This window comes from Callospermophilus lateralis, chromosome 6 (assembly GCF_048772815.1).
Source record: "Callospermophilus lateralis isolate mCalLat2 chromosome 6, mCalLat2.hap1, whole genome shotgun sequence".
NCBI classification, from domain to species: Eukaryota; Metazoa; Chordata; class Mammalia; order Rodentia; family Sciuridae; genus Callospermophilus; species Callospermophilus lateralis.
The window spans coordinates 90,072,729-90,096,167 of record NC_135310.1 but is presented as its reverse complement, the minus strand read 5'-3'; the positions used below and the strand labels follow the sequence as shown (position 1 = coordinate 90,096,167).

The 23,439-nt window shown below is 34.0% G+C and overlaps 1 protein-coding gene across 6 annotated transcripts in view; it reads left to right on the top strand.

The window, feature by feature from the left end:
• The window catches only part of Smap1 (small ArfGAP 1), a 181,800-nt gene that overhangs the window by 146,725 nt on the left and 11,636 nt on the right, over positions 1–23,439 (top strand). For all 6 annotated transcript variants that reach the window (XM_076858510.2, XM_076858509.2, XM_076858508.2 and 3 more), the window contains one exon: positions 14,448–14,538. In XM_076858510.2, coding sequence (XP_076714625.2) covers positions 14,448–14,538 — 91 coding nt within the window. The remainder of the gene's footprint in view (positions 1–14,447; positions 14,539–23,439) is intronic.

Here is a 23,439-nt window from a genome sequence, read left to right as displayed (position 1 = left end):
TAGTAAGCTGCACTCTTTTCTGTATTCCTGGCCTGAGTCCCCTTAGTTGCAGTCTCTTTTGTGCCTGCCTCATTTGTGCCCCCCCTCAGCTGAACTCTAGATGTCACTGGCGCCTGGGCAGCCCACATGCTCTTTAAGAACTCCTGGGCTCCCTGCTCTGGGTTCATTACAAGATTGCTCTCTGAAAGCTCTTCGCTTTCCATCTGAGAAGCATGGAGCACTTTTCAGACTAGGTTGCTGTGGATCGTTTAAATTGATTCCCTGTCTGTTCCCTAGGTTCCCCTGTGCCTTTTTTTTTTTTTTCATAGATTTTGTTTCTGTCTGGGTTACCTCTCCCTTCCATGATAAATTGGTCCTGTGGCATTGTTGGCTGGATTCTCAAGGTATTCTTTACTGACCTATGTTCAAAGCTCCTGAACAATGTGTCTCTGTGATTTTGATATTGAACTTTAGTGTATTCTTTCTGTCACCATTGCACTGAGAAGCAGTATTCCTATTACTTGAACTCCTAGCCACAGAGCAACTAGAAATTTGCACCCATCCTCTACTATACACCTTTTCTAAAAACAGGTGTTATTTTCTTTTAATCAGTTGACTATGCTAACCCAAACCCTGCAGGAAATATGTGGTATCTATTATTTTTGTCTTGGATATTGGAACAATAATTCTTCACATTCATTAGTTCATTGATAATTGGTGAATTATAACTTGTATAAGGTACTCAATTGCCTTGGAAGTTTTTCTTTAAACTTCTATATAACATCTTTAATCTGAGAGCCATATTTCTCTAGCATAACCAGGAGATTTGAGCTTAAAGTCATCTACATTTTCCTTTAGTTTAAAAAGAAAGCAAAAGACTGGAAGTAAGTATTTTTAAAAAGTCACTGTATTATTCTGAAATAGCTGCAACTAAGTTTTATGGAGAATTTCCATTATTGAGGAGGAAAGGAGAGTTTTGTTGAATGCTAATAGGGGTGGGGAGTGAAAGAAGTAATAGTACTAGTGTTTGTAGTAGGAGGAGTTATAATAACAATAATTGTAGTAGCAGTGTTCTACTTTAACTCATGGTGATCTGTCAGCAAGAGCACAGTCTCCAAACTCTTATATTAATGGGACTGTTAGATTATCATTAACTAATAAAAGTAAAAAGCAAAAATGTGAGTTTTGTGAACATGGAAACTACATAAATATAAGTTATTATTATGGTTGTATTGGTTATTATTGTAGTTGTATTACAGTAATATTAAATTATATCATTGAGTTGATTTCTTACCAAATCACTAGAATAATCATAAATTTAGACACACTAAGAATCAATGTTTATAACTATTTAAAAGAACATTCTGAAGTTGATAGACTAGTTTTTCTTTGCTGTGATTTTATTTTTATTGTTTATTAAATATTTTGTTGTTAAAACCAAGAACATTATATTGAGAAACAGTCTCTGTTTGAGAATTGATTGGTTTTTGAGACTGAACTTCTGCTAAGATAGAATATGTCTTAATGCAAAGAGTGAAAGGATGAAACTGTGTCCTATGACCTGGTAATAAGTGGCTACTGTTTCTAGAGCATTTACAGCCTGATTGTAAAGGAATAAAACAATGAAAGTACCTGATAAAACAGACATTGTAAAAGTGCTACTTAAATAGTTTAGTAGAGCTGTGATGTGGTTAGTGAAGTCTGATACATGATACATAAAGTCATGAGATTCTGAGATACTAGTAAGGAAAGAGAAAAGGAGGAATTAAATTAGTGTTTTTCATTTTATAGTTGTAATGTTTTACCTTTACTTATTCTTTAATGCTCTTCCTATCTTTATGTTGATCTGAACTTCTGACCTTTATCATTTTCCTCTCTCTGAAGAACTTATTTAATGACTTTTTTTAGTTTTTGCAAGGTAGGTATACTGACAGCATATTATTCCATTAAGTTTTGTCAGATAAAGTCTTTATTTCCTTTTCACTTTTGAAGGATAATTTTGCAGGATAATAGGATTCTAAGTTGGTTGGGTTTTTTTTTCCCTCTCAACACTTCAGCTGTTTCACTCTGCTCTGTCTTCTTACTCTCATGGTTTCTGGGAAGTTGGATGTTCTTATCTTTTTCTTCTATTATGAGTAAAGCATTTGTTTTCCTCTGGCTTCTTTCAAGATTTTTTTTCTTTATCTTGATTTTCTTCAATTTGAATATAATATGCTTAGGTGTAGTAGTTTTTTTTGTTTGTTTGGTTTTTTTTGTTTGTTTGTTTGTTTGGTTGGTTGGGGAGCATTTGTCCTGCTTGGTGTTCTCTGAACTTCTTGAATCTGTGATTTTGGTGTTCAAGATTAATGTAGGGGAATTTCTGTCATATCGCTTCAGATATTTCTTTGGTTCTATTCTGGTTCTATTCTCTCTTTTCCTTCTGATATTCTCATTACATGTATGTTAAACGTTTTTAATTGTCCCATAATCTCCTCTTATTATTATTATTGTTTTGCTGTTGCTTTCTTTTTTCTTGGCTTTTCTGTTTTGGAAGTTTCTAGTGACATATCCTGAAGCTCAGAGATTTTTTTTTCCTAAGTTGTGCCACTCTACTAATGAGCCCATCAAAGGCATTCTTCAGCTTTTTTGATCTCTGGTACTTCCTTTTGATTCTACCTTCGAATTTCCATATCTGCTTACATTACTCATCTGCCCTTGCACATTCTGTGCTTTTTTCATCACAGCCCGTAGCTTATTTATTTTATCTGTTTTAAATTCATGATCTGATACCTTTGAGTTCAGTTCTGATGTTTGGTCTGTGTCTTCAAATTGTGTGTGTGTGTGTGTGTGTGTGTGTGTGTGTTCTTTTAGTGTGTAAATATGGCTGGTAATCCTTTGTTGAAAGCTAGACATAGTGTACTTGGTGAAAGAAACTCAGTAAATAGTAGTTTAATAATAATATGGAAATATGGAATGGGAAAGGAGAAGTATTCTATAGTCCTCCGCTTAGATTAGTTTCAGTCTTCTAGTGAACCTGTGTCCTTGGGCCATGAACTTTATAAGTACCTCTGTCCTGCATCCCTTCAGGTGAAACAGGATAACTGTAGGGGGCTGGAATTGGATATTTCCTTTCCCTAGGTAAGGTTAGGCTTTAGTAAAATAGTTTCTCTTGAAAGCATGGCATGTTAAGACCAGTCGCATTTCAAAATAGTTCCTTTTCATTTTTCTTTCCAGAAGCTATACGGGTTTTTCCTCCCATCTTCATTGTGAGAACCTTATTAGCTCCCAACAGTAAAATTAAAAGGATGAGGATGCCTCTGGGTGACTGGAGTTTTTAATCTCGCTTGTCCACACCTCCAGCAATCTATCAATTACAGTTCAGGTTTTCTTGTCTTGGTAGTGGGTCTCTGATTCTACAAGTTTTGCTTCTGTGTATCTGCCTCTCTATCTCTCCTGTTTTGAGAGCTACAGATTGCCTTGTGACCTCACTTCTCTGATGGATCTAAAAAGAGCAGTTCATTTTTCAATTTGTTCAGCTTTTAACTTGTTAAAACAGAACGGTGATTTGTAGGCTCCTTATGTGGTGGACCAGAAACTGGAAGTCTCGTAATATTTATCTTAATTATTATTTCAGCAAGCATAAGGTCAGTACAACAGATAATATTATTGTTGTTTTATTGATCTGAAATTGATGGTCATTAACTGTGCCAGCTATGTAATTTAGAGGACCCAGTATAAAGTGAAAATCAGAGACCCATTGTTCAAAAAACAGGAAAAAGGTGTCATTGAATATACTAAAATATAAAGCTTTTCCCTTTCTTCTAGAGTTTCTTAACTTGTCAAAATATCTTTGTTAATGTTGTTCAGAGAAAAGAGAAAATTTCAACTTTAATATGAATTTCTCATTAATTTTTATATTGTATAGTGTAAGTTTCAATTGGAAATATAAAATTGTTTAACTCACATATAGAATCACCAAAATTATACAGTTTGTATTCTTAGTTTGCATGTATGTGTTTTGTTCTTACAAGAACAGTAGGAATGTGCACAAAATTAACTCTACTGTTTTTTTTTTGTTTGTTTGTCTTGTTTTGTTTATTTATTTATTTATTTTTTGTTTTTGATACCCAGGATTGAACCCAGGGGCACTTAACTACTGAACCACATCTTCACCTTTTTTTTTTTTTTAATTTTGAGACAGGGTCTCGCTAAGTTGCTTAGGGCTTTGCTAAGTTTCTAAGGCTCTCTTTGAACTTAATATCCTCCTGCCTCAACCTCCTTAGCTGCTAGGATTATAGGCATGCACCACCACACCCAGCTAATTCTACTGTTTTAATTTTACTTCTTGATACATACCTATTCTTTCAGCTCTTTTACCTTTGGTTCACTGTTGGTTGCCCTTTCTCTTCCTTTTCTGATGTCATCTTTACTTATATTGTTGGCTAGTTATAGGGAAATAACATGAGTGAGAGAGAATTTTTTGGTTTTTCTTCTTCCTTAGAATGCTATAACCTCCTTTCTGCTTTTGTAGCATGATTTGGTTGGAATAGAAAGCATGATTTCTTGAAACTGTCAGGATCCCTACTTATCCTGTTAAATAGCTAATAAACTTAACCTCATATAAACTAGGAGTCTATGTTAGCTTTGCATCACTCTGACACAATGTGTCAGAGAAATCAACTACAGGAAAGATTTATTTTGGCTCAAGAGTTTTAGTCCACGTTTGGCTGACTCTTGCTTTTAAACTGTGGTGAAGCAGAACATTATGACCGGGAGCACATGGTAGATCAGTGCTGCTCACCTCATGGTGGCTAGGAAAGGGAAGAGAGAAATGGGGGACAGGGGTGAGAAAGAGAAAGACTGGGGACAAATATTCTCTTCAAGGGCATGATCCCAGTGACCTGTTTCCTCCAACTAGGTTCCACCTCCTAAAGTTTATCACTCAATATCAAATTAAGCTCTGAATCCACAGATGGATTCATTCATTCATGAAGTCGGTCCTTAACCAGTCTTATCCTTACCAGAGATCTTATCTCTGAAGAGTGCTGTGCATGGGGTACTAAGCCTTCAACACATGAGCTTTGGGGGGCATTCAAGATCCAAACCATAAGAATCTCTCATTGCAATTCTGTGCCCATGGAGCTTGGTGAACATGATGTGCAAATGGACAACAAAGACTGGTGGAGATGCACATACTGCACTTACCTCCTATGCTTCACCTTACATCCCATTGGCCCATTATATTTACAAAATTCATATTTTATTTATTTAGTTTTTAATTATTTTATTAGAATATTGTAGTTGTACATGGTAATTGGATTCATTTTGACAAAGTCATACATGCATGGAAGTTGATTTACTCCATTCAGTCCCCCATCCTCCCTCCTCCTCTTTCCCTTCCTGTCTCCCTCCCCTATTCTCCTTTCTCTATTGATCTTCCTATGACTCATTTATTTGTTTATTTTTTATTGGCACTTTCTTCATATACATAAAGTTGAAATTGCCCATTCTGTTTTGTTAAAAATCTATATTTTGTTAAATTCATTCCACATTTCCTACTGTTTCCTGTTCCTTCTCCCTTCTTCTCAATCTCCTTCTACTCCACAGATCTTTCCCATGACTTTATGATATCCAATCCATGCACTCTGCCCCACTTTTCCCTTTTTCACTCTAGCTGCCACATGAGAGAAAACATTCAGCCCTTGATTTTCTGAGTCTGGCTTATTTCACTTAGCATGATGTTCTACATTTACATCCATTTATCAGTAAATGTCATAATTTTATTTTTTTATGGCTGAGTAAAAACTTCATTGTGTATATATACCACATTTTCTTAATCCATTTATCTATTGAGGGGCAACTGGGCTGATTGTATAATTTGGCTGTTGTGAATTCTAGTGTTATAAATATTGAAGTGGCTGTATCGCTATAGTATACTGATTTCTGGTTTTGGTTTTTGTTTCTTTTTGGATAAATACCAAGGAGTGAAATAGCCAGGTCATAGAGTGGTTTAATTCCTAGTTTACAAAATACAAATTAAATGATAAAATAATTAAGAATTTCAGGAGGGTAGTAGCTCAACACTAAATTTAGCGTAGGGGCTCTGTGGGACTACATAGGTTGCACACAATGGAACTGAACCTGCTAAGAGGTATTAAATGACTTGTTCAAAATCACGCAGCTGGGGAGTATCCAAACTGGGCTTAAAACTGAGGAGTCTGACTAATAGTTTTCTTACGTAGTTGCATTGATAAGTAAGTGATAATTTTCAGAAATTACTCTTATTTTTCTTTACTGCAAACCTCCAGGATGCTGTGTAAAACAAGATTAAAAATAGTGAATCCAAGTGTGGAGCTCAGTGTTCAAGCCAGTTTTTATTCATCATTGTAACCCAGTGCTTACTAGTCCTGGCACATAACTATAAAATCCCCTACTGGCTGTCATTTATGAAGCAGTTATTATATGTCAGCAAAATGGAAGTGATTCTCTGTATATTTGGCTTAGATTTTAAATTGCTCTTTATTTGCTTAATTCCTCCCCCCCAAAAAAAAATCATGTAGTGAACCCTTCATATCTGTGGTTTATGTGCGTGTGTGTGTAGTAGCTGTATTTAACATTTACAGGTATTTTTCTTGCCATTATTCCCTAGGTGATACAGTATTAACATCTATTTGCATAGCATTGACATTTTAATAAGTATTAAAAGTAATCTAGAGAAGATTTAAAGTTTAAGACAGAATGTGGGTAGGTTATATGCAAGTACTGAGCCATTTTATTTGAGGGATTTGAGCATCCAGATATTTTGTTATCTGAGGGACATTCTGAAACAATCCCTCACAAATACTGTGGGACAAATGTTATTTTAAGGAAACTTTTATTAAGGGTAGTCATTCAGTGCTTGTGTTGAATAATGAGGAATTTTGTAGACCCAATTTATAAAACACTAGAGGTCATTCTTTGAGAAGTTGTACAAACTACTGAACAACAAGATTAGGAATGGCCAAATGTCTGACTTTTAGAAGGAAATGTAAGTGAATTATGAATTCAGCGTCATTGAACTTGACATGGATTCTCTGCAAAATTCAAATGGATTTTTTTTTAATGGCTTACGGCTTTTCCCCCAAATTTTATCAGCACTCTCTAGTTGTTTGTATGGTTTCCCTTATAGCTCCTGTCAGATTAATAGACTTGGTCTCACATGAGCTATTCTTAGATTCTTATGTATCCTTGTGGTCTATCTGATATAGATAGGTAGGCTTGATGATCTGATAATAGAGTAGATTGTGAGCATAATGGACAGTTGTCCCAGAGAAGTCCAGTTAATAGAATTTATACCAGTGTATTGGGAGTTTTCTGCTCTTTTCTCAGGCTTAGTCACAGACTCTTTTTTTCCCCAACATTGTATTAACTGAATATATCCATGTTACCCTGTTAATTTTTAAATGACATAGCAATAAAGATTAGTTAAGACATCATTTACAAAATTTCTCAGGTGGTCCTAAACATAAAACTTTTTTTTTAATGGATAATATGTCAGAGACTTTTAGATGAGCAAAAGTTTCATATGAATTAATGATCTGCTGTGGCTTCTAAGAAGCCACACATTCATTCTTCCATTTGTTTATTCACATCCGTGGCATGGAGAATGTGCCTAAGTGGTGGATATCGAAAGTCAGCTGAAAAGGAAGATTTCTAATATTCAGAATTATCTAAATATAGACTGTGCTGTGTCATCATATCCAATGATTCCATAACACTGGCAAATTTCCTTAGAGAATGAATATAGAAGAGAGATGTTACAGTGGTGTTTTATGAATCTCTTAATGAATTGATTAAAAGCTTCAAGGCTCCTTCCAGTTCTGAAATTAATGTAAATTGTTGATATTTCTCTCACTCAGTGAAATTTGTTTGGGACATTAGTGTCCCTAGGCCCTGTAGGAATTTTAATTAAAGATATCTATAAGGTTAGAGGAAATAAAATGTAGATTGCAGTTCTAAATTCAAACCCTAAAAATAGAATTTAAGAATATTAAATTCAAGAACAGAATGTACTTTATATAGATAAGTTTAATGTAAAAAAATCTATAAGTACAATATAAACAATAATAAAGAAGAAAATAAACTAACAAGATTCTAAACAAATAAATGAGGCAGAGAGTAGAGTTATGTGCAAGATTATTTCTCACATAAAATGGTTTTAAACAATATTATTTTATAAGTCAGTTGTGAAAGCACACATGGAGAAATACATAGGTAGTAGTTCTAGCTGCCAATCTAGAGTAGGAATGTAAGACAATTATTTTTATTAAGGGATTCAAATGAGTAAATAGTGTGGTGATACAGTCTTTGAATTCTTTTTCTACTTGTGCAGTAGTGTATACATGATGTAATGCCCAGAAGCTTTTAAGTAACTCATTATTCATGAGTTGTTACTAACAATTTTAATAAAGGTTAAATTTGCCATGATGACTTAAGCAAGAGATGTTACAGATAAGGTAGTATTCTGGGAACTGTGTGTTATTGACTAACTATTAGAAAGTTCATTCCCAATTTCAACTTCTACTGATATGATAGATGAATGCTACTCTTCCTAAAGCATTGCTCTTAATATGCCTCACAACCATCATGGTCAGATTTTTCTGCATCAGTACAGTACATATGTTCTACATATTTCCCTAGGAGTCATATCTTTGTTTTCCACTACTCACTTTGAAAATTGATGGCCTATTTAAAATACTAGCTCTAGGTGGCAATTTAGGTCCTTCCGTATTGTAGAAATAAATCAAATAAAGTAATAAAGATAAAATTAAAATGTAAGGATTTGTCTTCTATTACTACTTTTCACTTAGATCTGTAGGTTAGTGATATATGTCCACCATCTAAGTCCCTTTCGCACTATCCCATACTCAGTTTTCTTCTTCTGGTAGCTTTATCAACTTCGACATGTTGGACCCCTTCCTATCTTTACTATATACCTGAAAGTAAATGCCCCTACCTTTGTACTTCATATAATTCTATTCATTCCATGAGAGTCATCACTTGTGAATTTTATAGCATTTTATACCTTTCATGTGGTCTTTACAATGTACCTTGACTGTGATTCCTTTATTGCAGTTTCTCTTTTTATCATTGGAAGAAAAATATGTATGAGTTGTTAAGCATCAGGTAAATAAAAGTTGGCTATCCCTTAACTGAAATGCTTGGGACCAGAAGTATTTCAGAGTTTTTTGGATTTTTGGAATATTTGCATAAACAAAATGAAACGTCTTAAGGCTGGACTCAGCAAAAGGCATCATGGTGAAGGAAAAGAAGCCCTATCAGGAGGTTAAAAAATCTGTGTTACTATAGCCATGTATGAGACCCTTGGACAAATCATATGACTTTACTTTCCTTGATTTTAAAATGAGAATTGAACATAATAGATTTATGTCCCTTATAGGTGCATGATTCTATTAATATTAAAGGAAATTTCATATAGATAAATGTTATAATTTGAGTAGTATTTTTTAAAGAAAATTTTGAATAACTTTCTCTAAAACCTAGAAAGTTGTATAGTTCTATAATAAGTATTAATGCTGTTATCTACATTAACTGAACAAAGAATAGTGAAATTCATTCTAGAGATTGTTATGTCTTTTATTTAAAGAGGTAGGAAATGGTGGCAATTGTAGGACTTGCAAGCTAAGTGATCATACTCTGTGAAGTAGCATTATGAATCACAAAATGATTGTGCAGTAAAGCTTCTGCTAATAAAACCTTTAATAATATGAATGAGGTATCTGCTTAAAGTGAATTTAAGGGAAATTATATTTTATAAAATTGTTTACTAAAGTAGACCTATGTTCTTGCTTCTCAGAAAATTTTTCTTAGTAAATGATAGATTGCCCAATTTTATGTACTCAGAGTTGACTGCATTCTTCACTTATTAAAAGGTAAATTTCCTATGTGATATTTTAGTAGGAGGAGGATTTAAAGTAGAATGATTCTGTATGTATCATTTATCATGTCTGAGCTGAATGTGAAATATTAAAAGGGTATCAGTTACGTGGGGAATATGTTGTCATCAAGATATTGACTTAGTATTACCACACTTAGTAATCCCTGCTCAGAATTCCTAATAAGATAATGGCCTTTTATTCTTAAATATTTGGCTTCAAGATATTATGGGTTTTGTTTTTATATGAGAGATATGTATCTTAAATAATTTTATCTTATTTTTCTTTGCAAGACACAACAGAATTGGTATGCTGGGGAACAAAAGTACAAATTAATAGAAAATATTTCATGAGTATGACTTGTTTTATAAAAGGACTTGTGCATGATCCTGAAGATGTTTTCATTTTAGAAGGACTTGTTAGGAAGTAATAATCTATTACACAACTACTAACGAATGTGTTTAATTGAAATACATTTTGGAAATTTGTTTATAATTTTCTGAATGTTAACATTGGTGATATACAGTGTTTTACAACAAAAAAGAGCAATCCACAAATATGCTTTGCTGTAGAAACTAAGTGGACTTCAGAGTAGCCACGAGACAGGGTTTTAGGATGAGCACAGGATACTGCTGCTCCTTTTTTGATAAATCCAGGTTAAAAGCCATTGCATTGCCTTGTTGCTACAGATACTATAATGAGGGGAAATAGGAAAATTGTTCTTAGCTTGAAATTATTAAATGTTTGATTTTTGAAATGCTGGGTTATACAATGTGGCAAAGAAAAGAGATTTAACACTTCAGCTGTCTCTTCCTTTTTTTAGTAGCTAAGCCCATTTATAATCTTCCTCCTCAGTTAAAACTGAGTAGCAATCTTGTCAGCTTTTATAATATGGCAGTATTGGGCAGCCCTAGCTATGGACAGGATTTAATGGCTGGAAGTAGTAGTTTTTAGAAACAGGCTTTGTTACTCAATTTAATGGTGATAATTTAAGTTTAAATGTTTAGTAAAATGGAGTAAAACACAACACTTAGGTATTTAAATTTTTTAAAATTTCAAGTCTATGTGTACCCATCACATTGTAGGTCTTTTTTTTTTTAACCCACATAATGGCAATATATAAGTTAAATTTTCTTAATTCCTCAGTCTGTATTTTTGGATATTATTACTCATCTATGACAAGGAAAACAAATACTTTCTCTCTGAAATTTTAGAATTATCCATTTTATTAGAAAATTATTCAAGGAATTTTTATAAAAATTTATGTATTTATGGATATTTAGCTCTAAAAGATTAAGTAGTTATTACTCTCTGGAATTTTATAGAGATTCCTTTTATCTATATAGAATGGTACTTTGGTATATTCTTGAATATTTCGAAAAATAAAAGATTAATTTTTTATGTTTACATTTATGAATGAAGTAGAGTATTATCTGAGTTCAGTACTTATAGCTCTCACTAATATATGTAGTTTAAACTTGGATTACACTAGACACGAGGGAGTAATCTACAAAATTGCCTTTGCTACACATGGATGAATTCGTTACTGTCTTAGCAAGATTTAAGATGGACAAGTATAAGCTTTTAAAGTGATCAATTCTCTTGCTTTTGTGATTTGTGGGAAAAATTATCAGATGCCAACTCTAAGGGTAATTTATGTTTGAATTGTTGAAATTCTTCTAGAGTAGCCGGCTCGGTTCATAATAGTAAGGTTCAGGTCATAGACATTCTTCACTCCTACTGTGACCCATTATAGGAACAAAGAAGCAGACTGTCTTTAGTGCATGAGCCTATCACTCTGGTAAAAAGTATATTATATATAATGTCCAGATTTATGCTCACATATATGTGCAGATGTGCAAAACAGATATTCATCAGATATTCGTGTTCTTAACCTTTATTCTGTATAGTGCACTCTATTTTCTAGTTATCCCTACCCACCACTCAATTTTTTTTTTTTTAACATCCTAGAATTTCTAGCTGTGGTTCATAAAACAGATTCCAAAATCTGCTAGTGGGACACACCTGCAGTTTGACAAAACTGTTTTAGGACATTTCCTTATTATTGCCTTATAGTTTCTCCTTATCTTACACAACTATACAAATGTGAAAAATGTGGCAGTTGTGAAAAATGGTTGATGAACACTCTTTTGAACAATGATGTAATTGGACTCTTAAGTAAGAAGAGAACTCTTGGAAAACAGGTGTGGACATCTAAGAGGAAAGAGATTTCACAGATTTTTTGTAGCGGTTCTGGGGGTGGGAGTCAGAATAACTGGAAGACTACTGCATTGTTTGATATGATTTTTTCTCTTTCTTTCAAACAATGATGGATTGTTCATATTCAGTAATATTTTAAAAGGTAATTCTAATTTGGTGGCAAAACCATTTTATAAATATTGGTGTTGTATTTTTTGAAAGATCATTTTAGTCAGAAGGACCCTGTTCTAGATTCTTAGGCTACAGAAAGTGACAAGGAAGGAGTTACTCAGATTTGGAGTCTGTTTCATATTTATTTCTGTGGAAGAAGATTTAGTAATGAATTACACCAAAGTAGAATTCCAAATTTGGGTAGGAGAAAGTAATAGATGTAGTCTTTTCCTATTTGGCATCTAATATCTGAGCTTCAGTTAATTTGCCAAGTGAATAAGTTTGGCCAGATTATATGTTTATTTTCAATTAAAGCCTTCTGTTAGGATTTTTACATATCTACTAAGCAGAAAACTCACTCCCACAATAGGAACAATTACCACCTTTCCAAGAAAGCTGCTAGAATTCTGTTCTGGAATATTTGAGGTTTCCATATATTTGAGGTTTGTATGTGCGTGGCCACTTGATCCTCAGATTCCATTCTAGATTTGAATTTTTATAATAACACAGGTTGACAAGTAAATGAGTGGAGAAACGAAGGAAGAAAGGAAGGGAGATGGGTAGGGAAAGAAGGACGTTTCAGCAGTTTAAGTATCAGCTGAGAAGAATTGCTTACTTTGTTACTACAAACTATGCTTTCCTTGGAATTTTTTATTTATTTTTTTAGGTGTAGTTGGACATAATACCTTTATTTTTTAAATTTATTTTTACGTGATGCTGAGTATCGAACCCAGGGCCTCACCTGTGCTAGGCGAGTGCTGTACCCACTGAGCCACAACACCAGCCCTGGAATTTTTGTTTAAATAATTTGTTTTGTTTAAATAATTTGTTTTTTTATTTTTGTGGTGCTGGGGATTGAACCCTGGATCTCTCACATGCAAAACTATAGCAGATGAGTTTAAACCTATCCTGGATGTTTAAAATTAAAGGAATAGATACTGTGAAAATTATATATAGTTACAGGTTAGTTTTTTTTTTTTTTTTTTTTTAAAGAAGGGTGTTAAAGAATAGATATCTGTGTGGTGCATATCTGTAACCGCAGCTGTCTTGAGAGGCTGGAGAATCACAAGTTTGAAGCCAGACTAGGCAACTTAGTGAGATACTATCTAAAATAAAAAGGTCTGTAGCTCAATGGTAAAGCACCCCTGAGCTCAATCCCCAGTGTCAAATATGTGTGTGTGCACATGGCACGCACAAACAGCACCCCATAACAATTAAGTTCTGAATTCTTTAAATAGTGAATAGTAGAAATGATCTTATAGGAATGGTTTGAGAATTGAATGAGTAAATGAATGAATGTTTTGTTTTCTTATATTGATTTCAGAACTGAGAACACAGTAGTTGTGGTGCTTTTCATCATGTCCTATATGACATATTTTTTTTTTTTGAGAAAAAGAGTTTGGAATATATAATTAAGACTTAAGCTTCTGAGAACTAGAATAATATTATATTGAAAAAGTAACTAATTATGTAGACTCAGGAAGAAAATATATCAAATAACATTTCATTGGGCTTTTCATGATATATTGGTGATTCCAATAGTATGGATGATGGGACTCCTATTGTGTTCATGAAGACTCCAAGGTCTCCCCCAACCTCAGCTAACTGGAGTGCATTAAGAGTAGCTAGGAAATAATATGAAATGCATTTATTCAAAATGTGTAATTACACATTAGGGGGTGTAATGTTAAGAACAGTTATGTTAAGAGTTAAATTTGTATATCCACTATTTTGGGGTCATAATGTATAAGAACTATCATTCAAATTTAAAAACCATGTTTAGGATGTAGCTCAGTGATAGAGCATTTGCCTAGCATGTGTAAGGCCCTGGGTTCAGTCCCCAGCACTACAAAAAAGAAAAAAAATACCATGTCTATTTTTTTTTAAATATTTATTTTTTAGTTGTAATTGTACAGAATACCTTTATTTTATTTATTTATTTTTTTATGTGGTGCTGAGAACTGAACCCAGGGCCTCATACGTGCTAGGCAAGCGCTCTACCACTAAGCCACAACCCGAGACCCATATTTGTTTTTTGTATGATAAATGCATTAAGCTTCATTCACTGTGTTCATATGCTTTGTTATATTAACTGTACCAAAAACGTGCATAATAAGTTGGAATTAAAAGGTTTGTTTGATTTATTTAAGAAAAATTAATAAATCTAATTGTTTACTTCAAAAGCTGCAGAAGAAAGAAGATCAACAATTGGAGCCTAAAAAAAGTACCAGCCCTAAAAAAGCTGCAGAGCCCACTGTTGATCTTTTAGGACTTGGTAAGTAATAAACAGTGAAAGCCACAATTAGAATATAAAATAATTGAAATCTTTATTTGAAATGAATATAATGGTGTTATCTTAAGTATACCAAAAGTTACCTGTTAACTGAATTTGAAAATGGTAGGACTAGTTTGCCGAATTCTACAGAAAGGAAATCTTTAATAAGGGAGCCAGTGTCTATCAGTACTGTCTTCACTAAAACATAAGTAATGAGTTCCTTGGGGGAAAAAGAGATATCAAAGTAATCATCAAAGGCTTGGTAGATGTGACATTTCAACATTTAAAATAAGGAGTGGGTTCTTTTTTCTTTCTTCTTCCTTTCTCTACCCCTCACCCTTATCTTCCTTTCCTTCTCCTTTTGCCCTATACTCCCCCACCCCCTTCAATTATTTTAGTTTGGTGGTTGTGAGGGTTCTACCTTAGTGAAAATATTTCTGGGATAGCCATATTGTAAAATATTCAGGTTAAAACTTTAGTTTTATTTAACCTAAGCAATGTATTTTATATCCAAATCTAATAGTTACCTTCATCTTATATTATATATCTGATGACAATGAGAAGTACTCAATTTAATGTCCTATTTATTTTAATGGCTAACAGATATATATTGGTGTACATGTTGATAAATTTTGTAAACAGGCTTTCATTCAAGATGTGCTTATACTATGCTCATCTGCGAATATTGTCAGCCTTTTTTTTTTTTTTTTACAGTTTTATTCCTCCTAAAAGAATTGGTTTGATAAATGGTTATTTCTAGTACTGAGTTTTAGAGCAGTACTTAATTTAAAAAGCATTTGTTTAGTTTTGAGAAAGACTGACAAGTAAAGGAAAAGAATGAAAGCCATTTGAACAGTAAAGTTAAATTTCATGCAGCACTTTTCAAAAAAACTTATCTTGAGTCTTATTGAGTCAATTGTTTTCTCTTTTAAGAATTACAGTTGAGTGTTTTATTCATTTCTTAGGAATCTGGTATATCATACAAACATACTCCCTGGAGGTCAAATTCTTTTATGATAGTGGAAAAATAACTGTAAACTTAAAATTAAGGCTTTCGTCCTGTCCAGGAGCTCTAAATATAATTGTGTTGAATTCTAGTTCTCATAATTTCTGTATTTTATTTTCTTTGCTGTAAATGAGAAAAGGAAATAAAAAAAAAGATTTATTACCAAAGTAAAAAAAAATATATGTTACTGTATGAATCTTTGTTCTAAATGCAACATTTTATTTCCAGTCTAGGTGCCTAAATTATTAGTTTGGAACTTAGAAATATTAGATATAGACTAGATCTGATTACAGATTCATTAACTAGTTCAGCAAATATTGAGTGTCTCCCATGTGTCCATGCTCCTTGTAGACACAAGGGAGATAATTCTGAAAGAAGATAGTAATAACCCCTATCTTCTGGGAGCTTTCATTCTATCTAGGGAGACAGTGAATAAGTAAGTAGCATATGTTGTAGCTCTTATATGGTAAGTGCTATAGATAAAATAAAAATGGGAGTTGTGATTTTAAATAGGATTGACAAGATGAAGCTTATGGATATCTGGGTTTGTGGGCAAGAGCATTCCAGATAGGAGAACAGCAAGTATGCAAAACCTCTTCAATAGCAGCCTGTTTGAAGTGTCTAAAGACCAGCAAGGACAACAGTATTGCTAGAGTGAAATGATCTGGGGAGATTAATGACAGAGGAGATATGGAAGGTAAGGAGTGAGGAAAGGGGCAGACTGTGACAAGACTTCAGCTTTTACTTTAAGTGACCTAAAATACATTGGAGAGGATTACAAAGATTTAATAAGCTGATTTTAGTATCTAAAGAATTATTGCCCTAGCCCTCATAATTTCTGTAGCAAAGCAAGGCTGTAAGCAGGAAGAAGTGTTGCAATATTACAAGAAGAGATGATGGCTTATACTAGATGGTGGTATTTGAGGTGGTAAGATGTACCAATCAGATTTTGGATATATACTGAAGATAGATTCACTAAGATTTGCTGACTAATTCAGTGTAGAAAATGAGAGAAAAGGGGAGCTAGGGATGATACTCAGTGTTTTCCATCTGAGCAGTCAGAAGAATCAAGTTACCATTTACTTTGGTGGGAAAGTCTGTAGGAAGTTTGGATGGAAGATTAGGAGTTTTACTTGGGTCATAATAAATTTGAAATTCTAATTTCTTAGACCAAAAAGGTTAATTTTATCATAAAGGAGATCTTGATCAGGCAGTTACGTGAATTATGAGTTTAGGGAGAGATCTGGGTAAGGAATATAAAGTTGGAAGTCATCAGCATGTAAATGTTGTTTAAAGTTAAGAAACTGGATGCATTCACTAAGGGAGTGGATATAGACTGAAGAGAAGAGGTGCTGTGCCCCATGGCTCTCAGATGTTTAGAGGATAGGGAAATACAACAAGGGTCCTGGAGAGATAACCAGGAAGGAGTAAATAGTGAAAAAAAAAAAAAGTACTAGTAACCTGAGATATTTCCCTTGAAAACAAAGTCAGAGTAAATTTCTATACCAGAATATGCTAGATTATACTGTGGTAACAAACTTCCTCAAAATATTGGTGGCTTGCTGTAAAGAAAGCTTATTTGTCTCTCAAGTTGTGTACATCTGAAATCAGCCAATGCTCTGCTTCACATCATCTTTACTTTGGACCCATATTGACAGAGCAGCCTCTGTCTAAAGAAAGAGTTGACAAACTTTTTATATTAAGAATTGAAATAAATATTTTAGGTTTTGTGAGATATAAAATCTTTTAGAACTACTTAGCCTTTGAGATACTCATCTGTTGCTGCAATAATGCTGCCTAGTAAATAACCCCCAGATTATAACAGCTTACAACAATAAATATCTTTTATTCTCAGGACTGTAGATCAACTAGGGCAGCTCTGCTACAACTTTGATATTTTCTGCCTTTCACTTTTTACAAGGCATTATATACCAACTGTTTTACCATTTCATATTGTGTCTCTGTTTTTCAAGTTCCTATAAGGATTTCCTTGTCTTTCACCACTGTGTGTCAAAGTTGGTCCATAGATTTCAGCACTCCTCTTTTGTTATCAGTTTCTGGAATAGTCAACTATTGTTGTCCATGCTGCATAGCAAACAATTCCAAAGCATCAATGGCTTCTATCAATTTATATTTATTTCTCTCACTCCTGGGTTTGTGAATATACTAGGCCAGCTCTTTTTTTAGACAGTTGGAAAGCTTCAGGAAGTTGTATTTCTAGGGGAGAATCAAGGTTTATTTAAAGCAATATGATGAAGGCAGAGTTGGAGAAGAGGTAAAGGATATATAGAGGAGATTTTGCTGATGCTGGACAGCAGGTTTTGGATCATACAATGGAAGAGTTGCAAAGATGGAATAGGTGAAAGATGTGATCAGGAAGAGAACTGCTTGTGCTAGAGTTTTAGCAGTAGGAAAAGCAGAGTGAGTGTTTTATCCAGAGAACCTACAACTCTTCATACCTGCTGTCTATCAGTAACCTAAAGTCTTTTAAAAAACATTTTCAGATATATTTTTTCTCCTTAATACTGGGGATTAATACTGAGGGGCATCTGGCTTGTGGAAATAAAACCTCTTCCGTATTTGGTGACTGGAGTAAATGGTGTGCTTTTTGTGAAACACCTAGCACAGTAGTTCTGTTCAGTCCTGTGCTGAGACTGTATTCTGATCACCAGGTCAGAGGAGACCAGTAAGAGGTAGCATGGATCTTTGAAAGTACGTGTAGCAGAGGGACTTGAATTATGCTGAATAACATAAATAGGATTCCTACTAGGTTATGTTATGAATACCACTGTCATTGAGAGAGAAAGAGGGAGATAGTTGGAAACAGTGATTGCAAAGCATGGTCTTTGCCTATGAGGATCTGCAGCTGCCTAAAAAAAACTGAAGAAATTAGGTGATGTCAAAGAAATTTAGTTTGTCACATTTTGTCATCCTTTTGAAAGAAATTTGTTTTGTCTCAGTTGGTTTCATATTTATATATGTCTTATCTTTTGAGGCAATAAAATGGTAGAGATTGTGTGTGTGTGTGTGTGTGTGTGTGTAAGTGTATCTCTCAGCAGTCCCAGACAGCACCTCTAAATCAGTGTGTGTGCCTCCTAAAAGATGGGTAGCACTGCAGTGCTCCTCTACACCATTGTAGTGAGCATCTCTTGCTCACAAATTGGCTAGATTATGGGAATGTGCAAAAGTAGATTTACCTGCTTCTACTAGTAACTGGCTAGCCACTTGGTAAGGGCATAAAAAGTGAGCGTGAGGTTTAGGATTGTCTTGTAAGGCCATATCAATCATTTTGGCAAATAACATCTGTTTAGTGCTAAAAAGATTTAAAAATAAATATATAGCTCCACTTAACTCCAGACATATTTTAAAGAAAACATTTGAAAACAATTTAAAACTTAAAAAATTTAAAAAAAATTAAAAAATTTTTTTCAAGTGGAAATTTATGATTTGAATTTACAAAGTAAACTATGTAGGAGCTAATTTCATCTCATGAAGCAATATTTTTAATACAAATGAGTTCCAATTAACATTTTTTATTAAGGAAAAAGCTTTAAATGGTTTCTTGAGTAGAAAATAAGAATTCTATGAGCAAAACAAAATTTAGGAAGCTTTAAGGAGTTTTGTCATTAAGGAAAGCAACACTATATCTCAAAGAAGCAACCTTTTTTAATCAGCACTCTTTTCACTTAAAATTAATTGCTGCTTACCATGATGCCTCAATAGTTATCTCTGAAGAATTAGCCTTGACAGTTTTCATTGTAGCAAGGGTATATTCAAGGGTGAATGTTCACCCTCAGTCAGAAATGGTAATGAAAAACATAACATCCACTTACTTATCACATTCTAAACTAGATTAGTAATACATGAAATCTCATGTTGCTCTTTGACTTTTTTTTATTATTTGTGCAAATAGATTATGACCAGCTAAAGCCTTTGACATTCAATTAAAATATGAATTCAATTAATATTTATTGAGCACCAGCAGAGTTCATGGAACGCTGGTAAATACCAGAAAATTAACTCTCTGTGTTTATAGTAGTGCATGTAGGAAATGTAGTTGACTTGGAAACTGGAAGATAAGAGAATTATCTGTGAGGGAAGAGATGGGATTATGAGAACTGCCCGAGAACTGAAAATCTGTATTAATGCTAAAATTGTAATTTAAATTTTATTTTCTTTAATTTGTAGGTTACTTTTTTTGCTACTATTAGTGATAGGAGAAACAAATAAATTTATGTTATACTATGCTTGTCTATTTCAGATGAAAGCTAATGGTCTGTGGAGGTTACCTGTACAATGGATAACAGTTGGAAAAGATAAGCAGCTACCCAGATAGACTCAGTTAATATCTTAACATTGTCAAATATTTTATAATTTATAATCCATCAATTTCTTATTATTGAGCAGACAGCCTTGCAGTATCTGTCAGGTGCTGTGGTAGGACACATGGAACAGGCCTGGAGGAGAATAAGTGATGCTCTAGCCAGAAGGGAGGTCGGTCAGTGAAAGAGACCGACTTGTATGTGGGTAATCATGTGTGGTACTAAGAGCAGCGATGTGCCAAGCTGTGGACAGTGACTTAAAGACACATTTCTGATTTAGAAAGAGAATTCTAGCCTCTCTCTAATCAGTAAACCAGAAAGAGGAAGACTTGGTAGAAGGATTCCAGTTAGGAAGCAGTTGTATTATCATGGGCAGATCATAGTTTATAAGCTATGGCTGTGAACACGGAGTGGGGAGAACTAGCCAGGGATACTGAGAGCATTGATTTCCTGATCTTCCAAGAGAATGTAACCTTAGGTGTGAAGGAGGAGATCTTCAAGGGAGAAGGATCAGCTAAATGAGCTAGTGGTCAAATAGGACAAAGAATGAAAAGGGATTTGTAATCAGGAGATCTCTGGTACTTTTCAAAAACGTGTCATTATTTCACTTTTTCTCCCAACAAAAATAGGATCACTAACTATTAATTGTTTTTATCTAAGGCTCTGCCTGTAACCAAGATATTCATCAATAATTTGTCTCTGCAAAACAATTCAGTTTTCCAGCCATTATTGAGCATTAGCTTTTTGTCAGGCATTGAATTAGGGAGGCAGCTGTACTCTTTCTGGTGATAGGGCAGGAGGGACTGGACAAAGACTCTGGGCTATAAAAATGATGCCAGGAGAGCTAAGAGGCCTGGAGTATACTGAGGCATGTCCAGTCTGTTGTCATTAAAAACTAAAAATGAAAGGCATAGGACATTTAGGAAAGCTGCTGTTTTGCAGTGCCTTTTAGAGTTGGAGTCAGCTGGCTACCTACCATTCCTTCATACCAACTCAGTTTGCAAATAAAATACTAGCCTGGAGTCTTAAAATGATATGGAAAGAAAATAGTTATGAGCTACTAATTGTAGACTGCATATAGATGATCTAACCTGAAGAGAAGGTGGTACTGTGCATTGTGAACTCAGGAGGTCATTGCCTCAGAATGGAGCCTGAGCCAAGAACTGTGCCTGGGTGGGATGGTAAAGTCAGCACATACTCTTAAGGTGCATTTTTAGGGACATGGGCTGATAGCCATGTAAATAAAGTCTTTTAACCCTGGAATGGAGCACCTCTTTCTGCCTGGGGGCCCCAGGAAAAGTTTTTCAAACTGGTTATTTAATGCGGTTTCCCCCTTACCGCCACCCAGGTATAGCAGCATGTAGCCTCTCTTAAAATCCACAGCTTGTTGTGAAAATTCCCTTGAGGTACTATGAGGATTAAATTGAGATACTTTATATAAAGCATTGATCAGAGTGCCTAATCATAGAACTTAAATAAATATTAGTGTTCAAGCAAATATTAGTGTTAAAACTGTGAAGTGTTTTATTCTTATTTTCTTTTAGTTTATATATTCTTAAAGGTACTTGGAACAGGCCAAGTATCCATTAAAATACTTTTTTAAATTTGGTCCTCATTTGGATTATTACTGTCAGATGAGTTCTGGTACAGCCAAGGTTAATAGAATCAACAGACTCACTCATCATATTAATGATTCCTAGACATTCAAGATTGGCTTTCAAGACTTCGTCAGATTTGAAAAGTTAACCTTCTTTCTAAGCATCTCTAAGCATCAAGATGTCAGTAAGTGCATGCTGGGCATGCCTTACATTCTTGTAAGATGTAGCACTGGTTTAACTTTTTTTGGTAGCTCAAAACATTTTAACCTTTCTTGTCAATTTCTGGTATGTGTGCAGTTTAAAACATTCATTCGCCAACTCAGTTCACAAATAAAATGGTAGCTTGAAATCTTAAGGTAATGTAGAAAGAAAATAGTTACCCACAAACTACTAACTGTACATTTGATGCCTTTTAAGTTTGAAATCCTTTCATTTTACTGCATTGTCCTAATTTCTTCTGCATTGTCCTAATTTCTTTCTTTCATTTTACTGCATTGCCTTTTCAAGAGGTCCTTTGTGCTTCATTATCGTTTTTTTATGTTGTTGTCCCAGCTAAATTTCTGACATTTGCCTGAGGCTTTTCTTGTACTTTAGATCTCCCATTATTTTTATTGTCCACCAACTACTGTTTCTGCATACTGATTAAAGGGGGCTGCTGCCTCCTGCTGTTGCTAGCTGCTCCCGCCACCATTTTGTAACTGAGCAAGGAACACACACAGTGAGATATGTTTGAGGTGAATCCTGATTACCTGTTTTTGTAGATAACCCTTTATCTCAAGAGAAGGCTTGATGTAGTTGGTTGTAAGTTTCCATTTGCCTGTGTATGTGTGTGTGTTTGCATACACACTCATATATTCAAACTCACATGTACAAACAAGACATAACCTATATTAATTTAAATATTTTAAAATATGGTGATTTACCCCATGTAAGCCATTTAATTTGAATAAGGCTTATTATTTCTAAGTTTTTAAAATATTTCTCTGAAAACTTTTTTCAACATCTTGGTATTTTGTCACTTTTGAGATCTCAGCTTTAATTCAGTCAGCAAGGACAGTTCTATTAGTGGTTCCTTGATCAAAAGAATGTATTTAACACCCAGTGGTTTGAAATACTCTTCATTCTTTGAGTGCTGATTATATCCCAATTTCTTTCCTTAGCCTAGTTTGTTTGTTGATGATCATGCCCTTCTATATTATTCCCCTATAAATTTAGAAGATATTGGCCAGGGTACAGAGGTGGTAGATTAGGGAGATGAAATATATAGGCACAGTCTAGAATGATTTTTTTCACTATGTTCCTTATTCTCAGATTTTTAACAAATGTAAATTATTTTTAAATTGGTTTTTAATTTTCAGAATTTTAAGTGATTTCTTTATAACTAAGTAACTTATAATTACATGTCTTCTGATATGGTAAATAAAAGAGCACTAGTCTAGGGGTACACATAAGTACAATTGTTGCTGCTTAACTAGGTGACTTTGAGGAAGTATTTTAATCTCTCTGTGCCCTAGTTTCTGTAACTGGAGATAGTTGAGGGAGATGTTTTAAAGCATCCAGGATAAATATGATGTTTATAATCATAGTAATGATAATGAGTCTTTATCTGCCCTTTTTAATACTAAAAATTAAAAACACAATGACCTTCAAAATAAATTGAAACAGTCCTTTTTTAAGAAATGTGTTTAGCAAGCCAAATGTATTTTGTAAGATTAGCAAACACTGAACCTCCATTGGGAACTTTTATTTACTGATTTTGCAAGGCTGAGAAATTTTCATTTAGGTTAAGAATATGTTTTCAACAGTTTTATGAATGTGTAGCTTTTGTAGTAACAAGGAAGATCATTAGGAATGAAATCCAGAAGGGATCATATAGGGAGAAGACCAGGATAAAAAGAAAAGAGGGGCAGATATGTTGTATGTATGAGAACAGAAAAGAATCACCTGTGCTCATTACAAGGTACCTGGCTAGAAG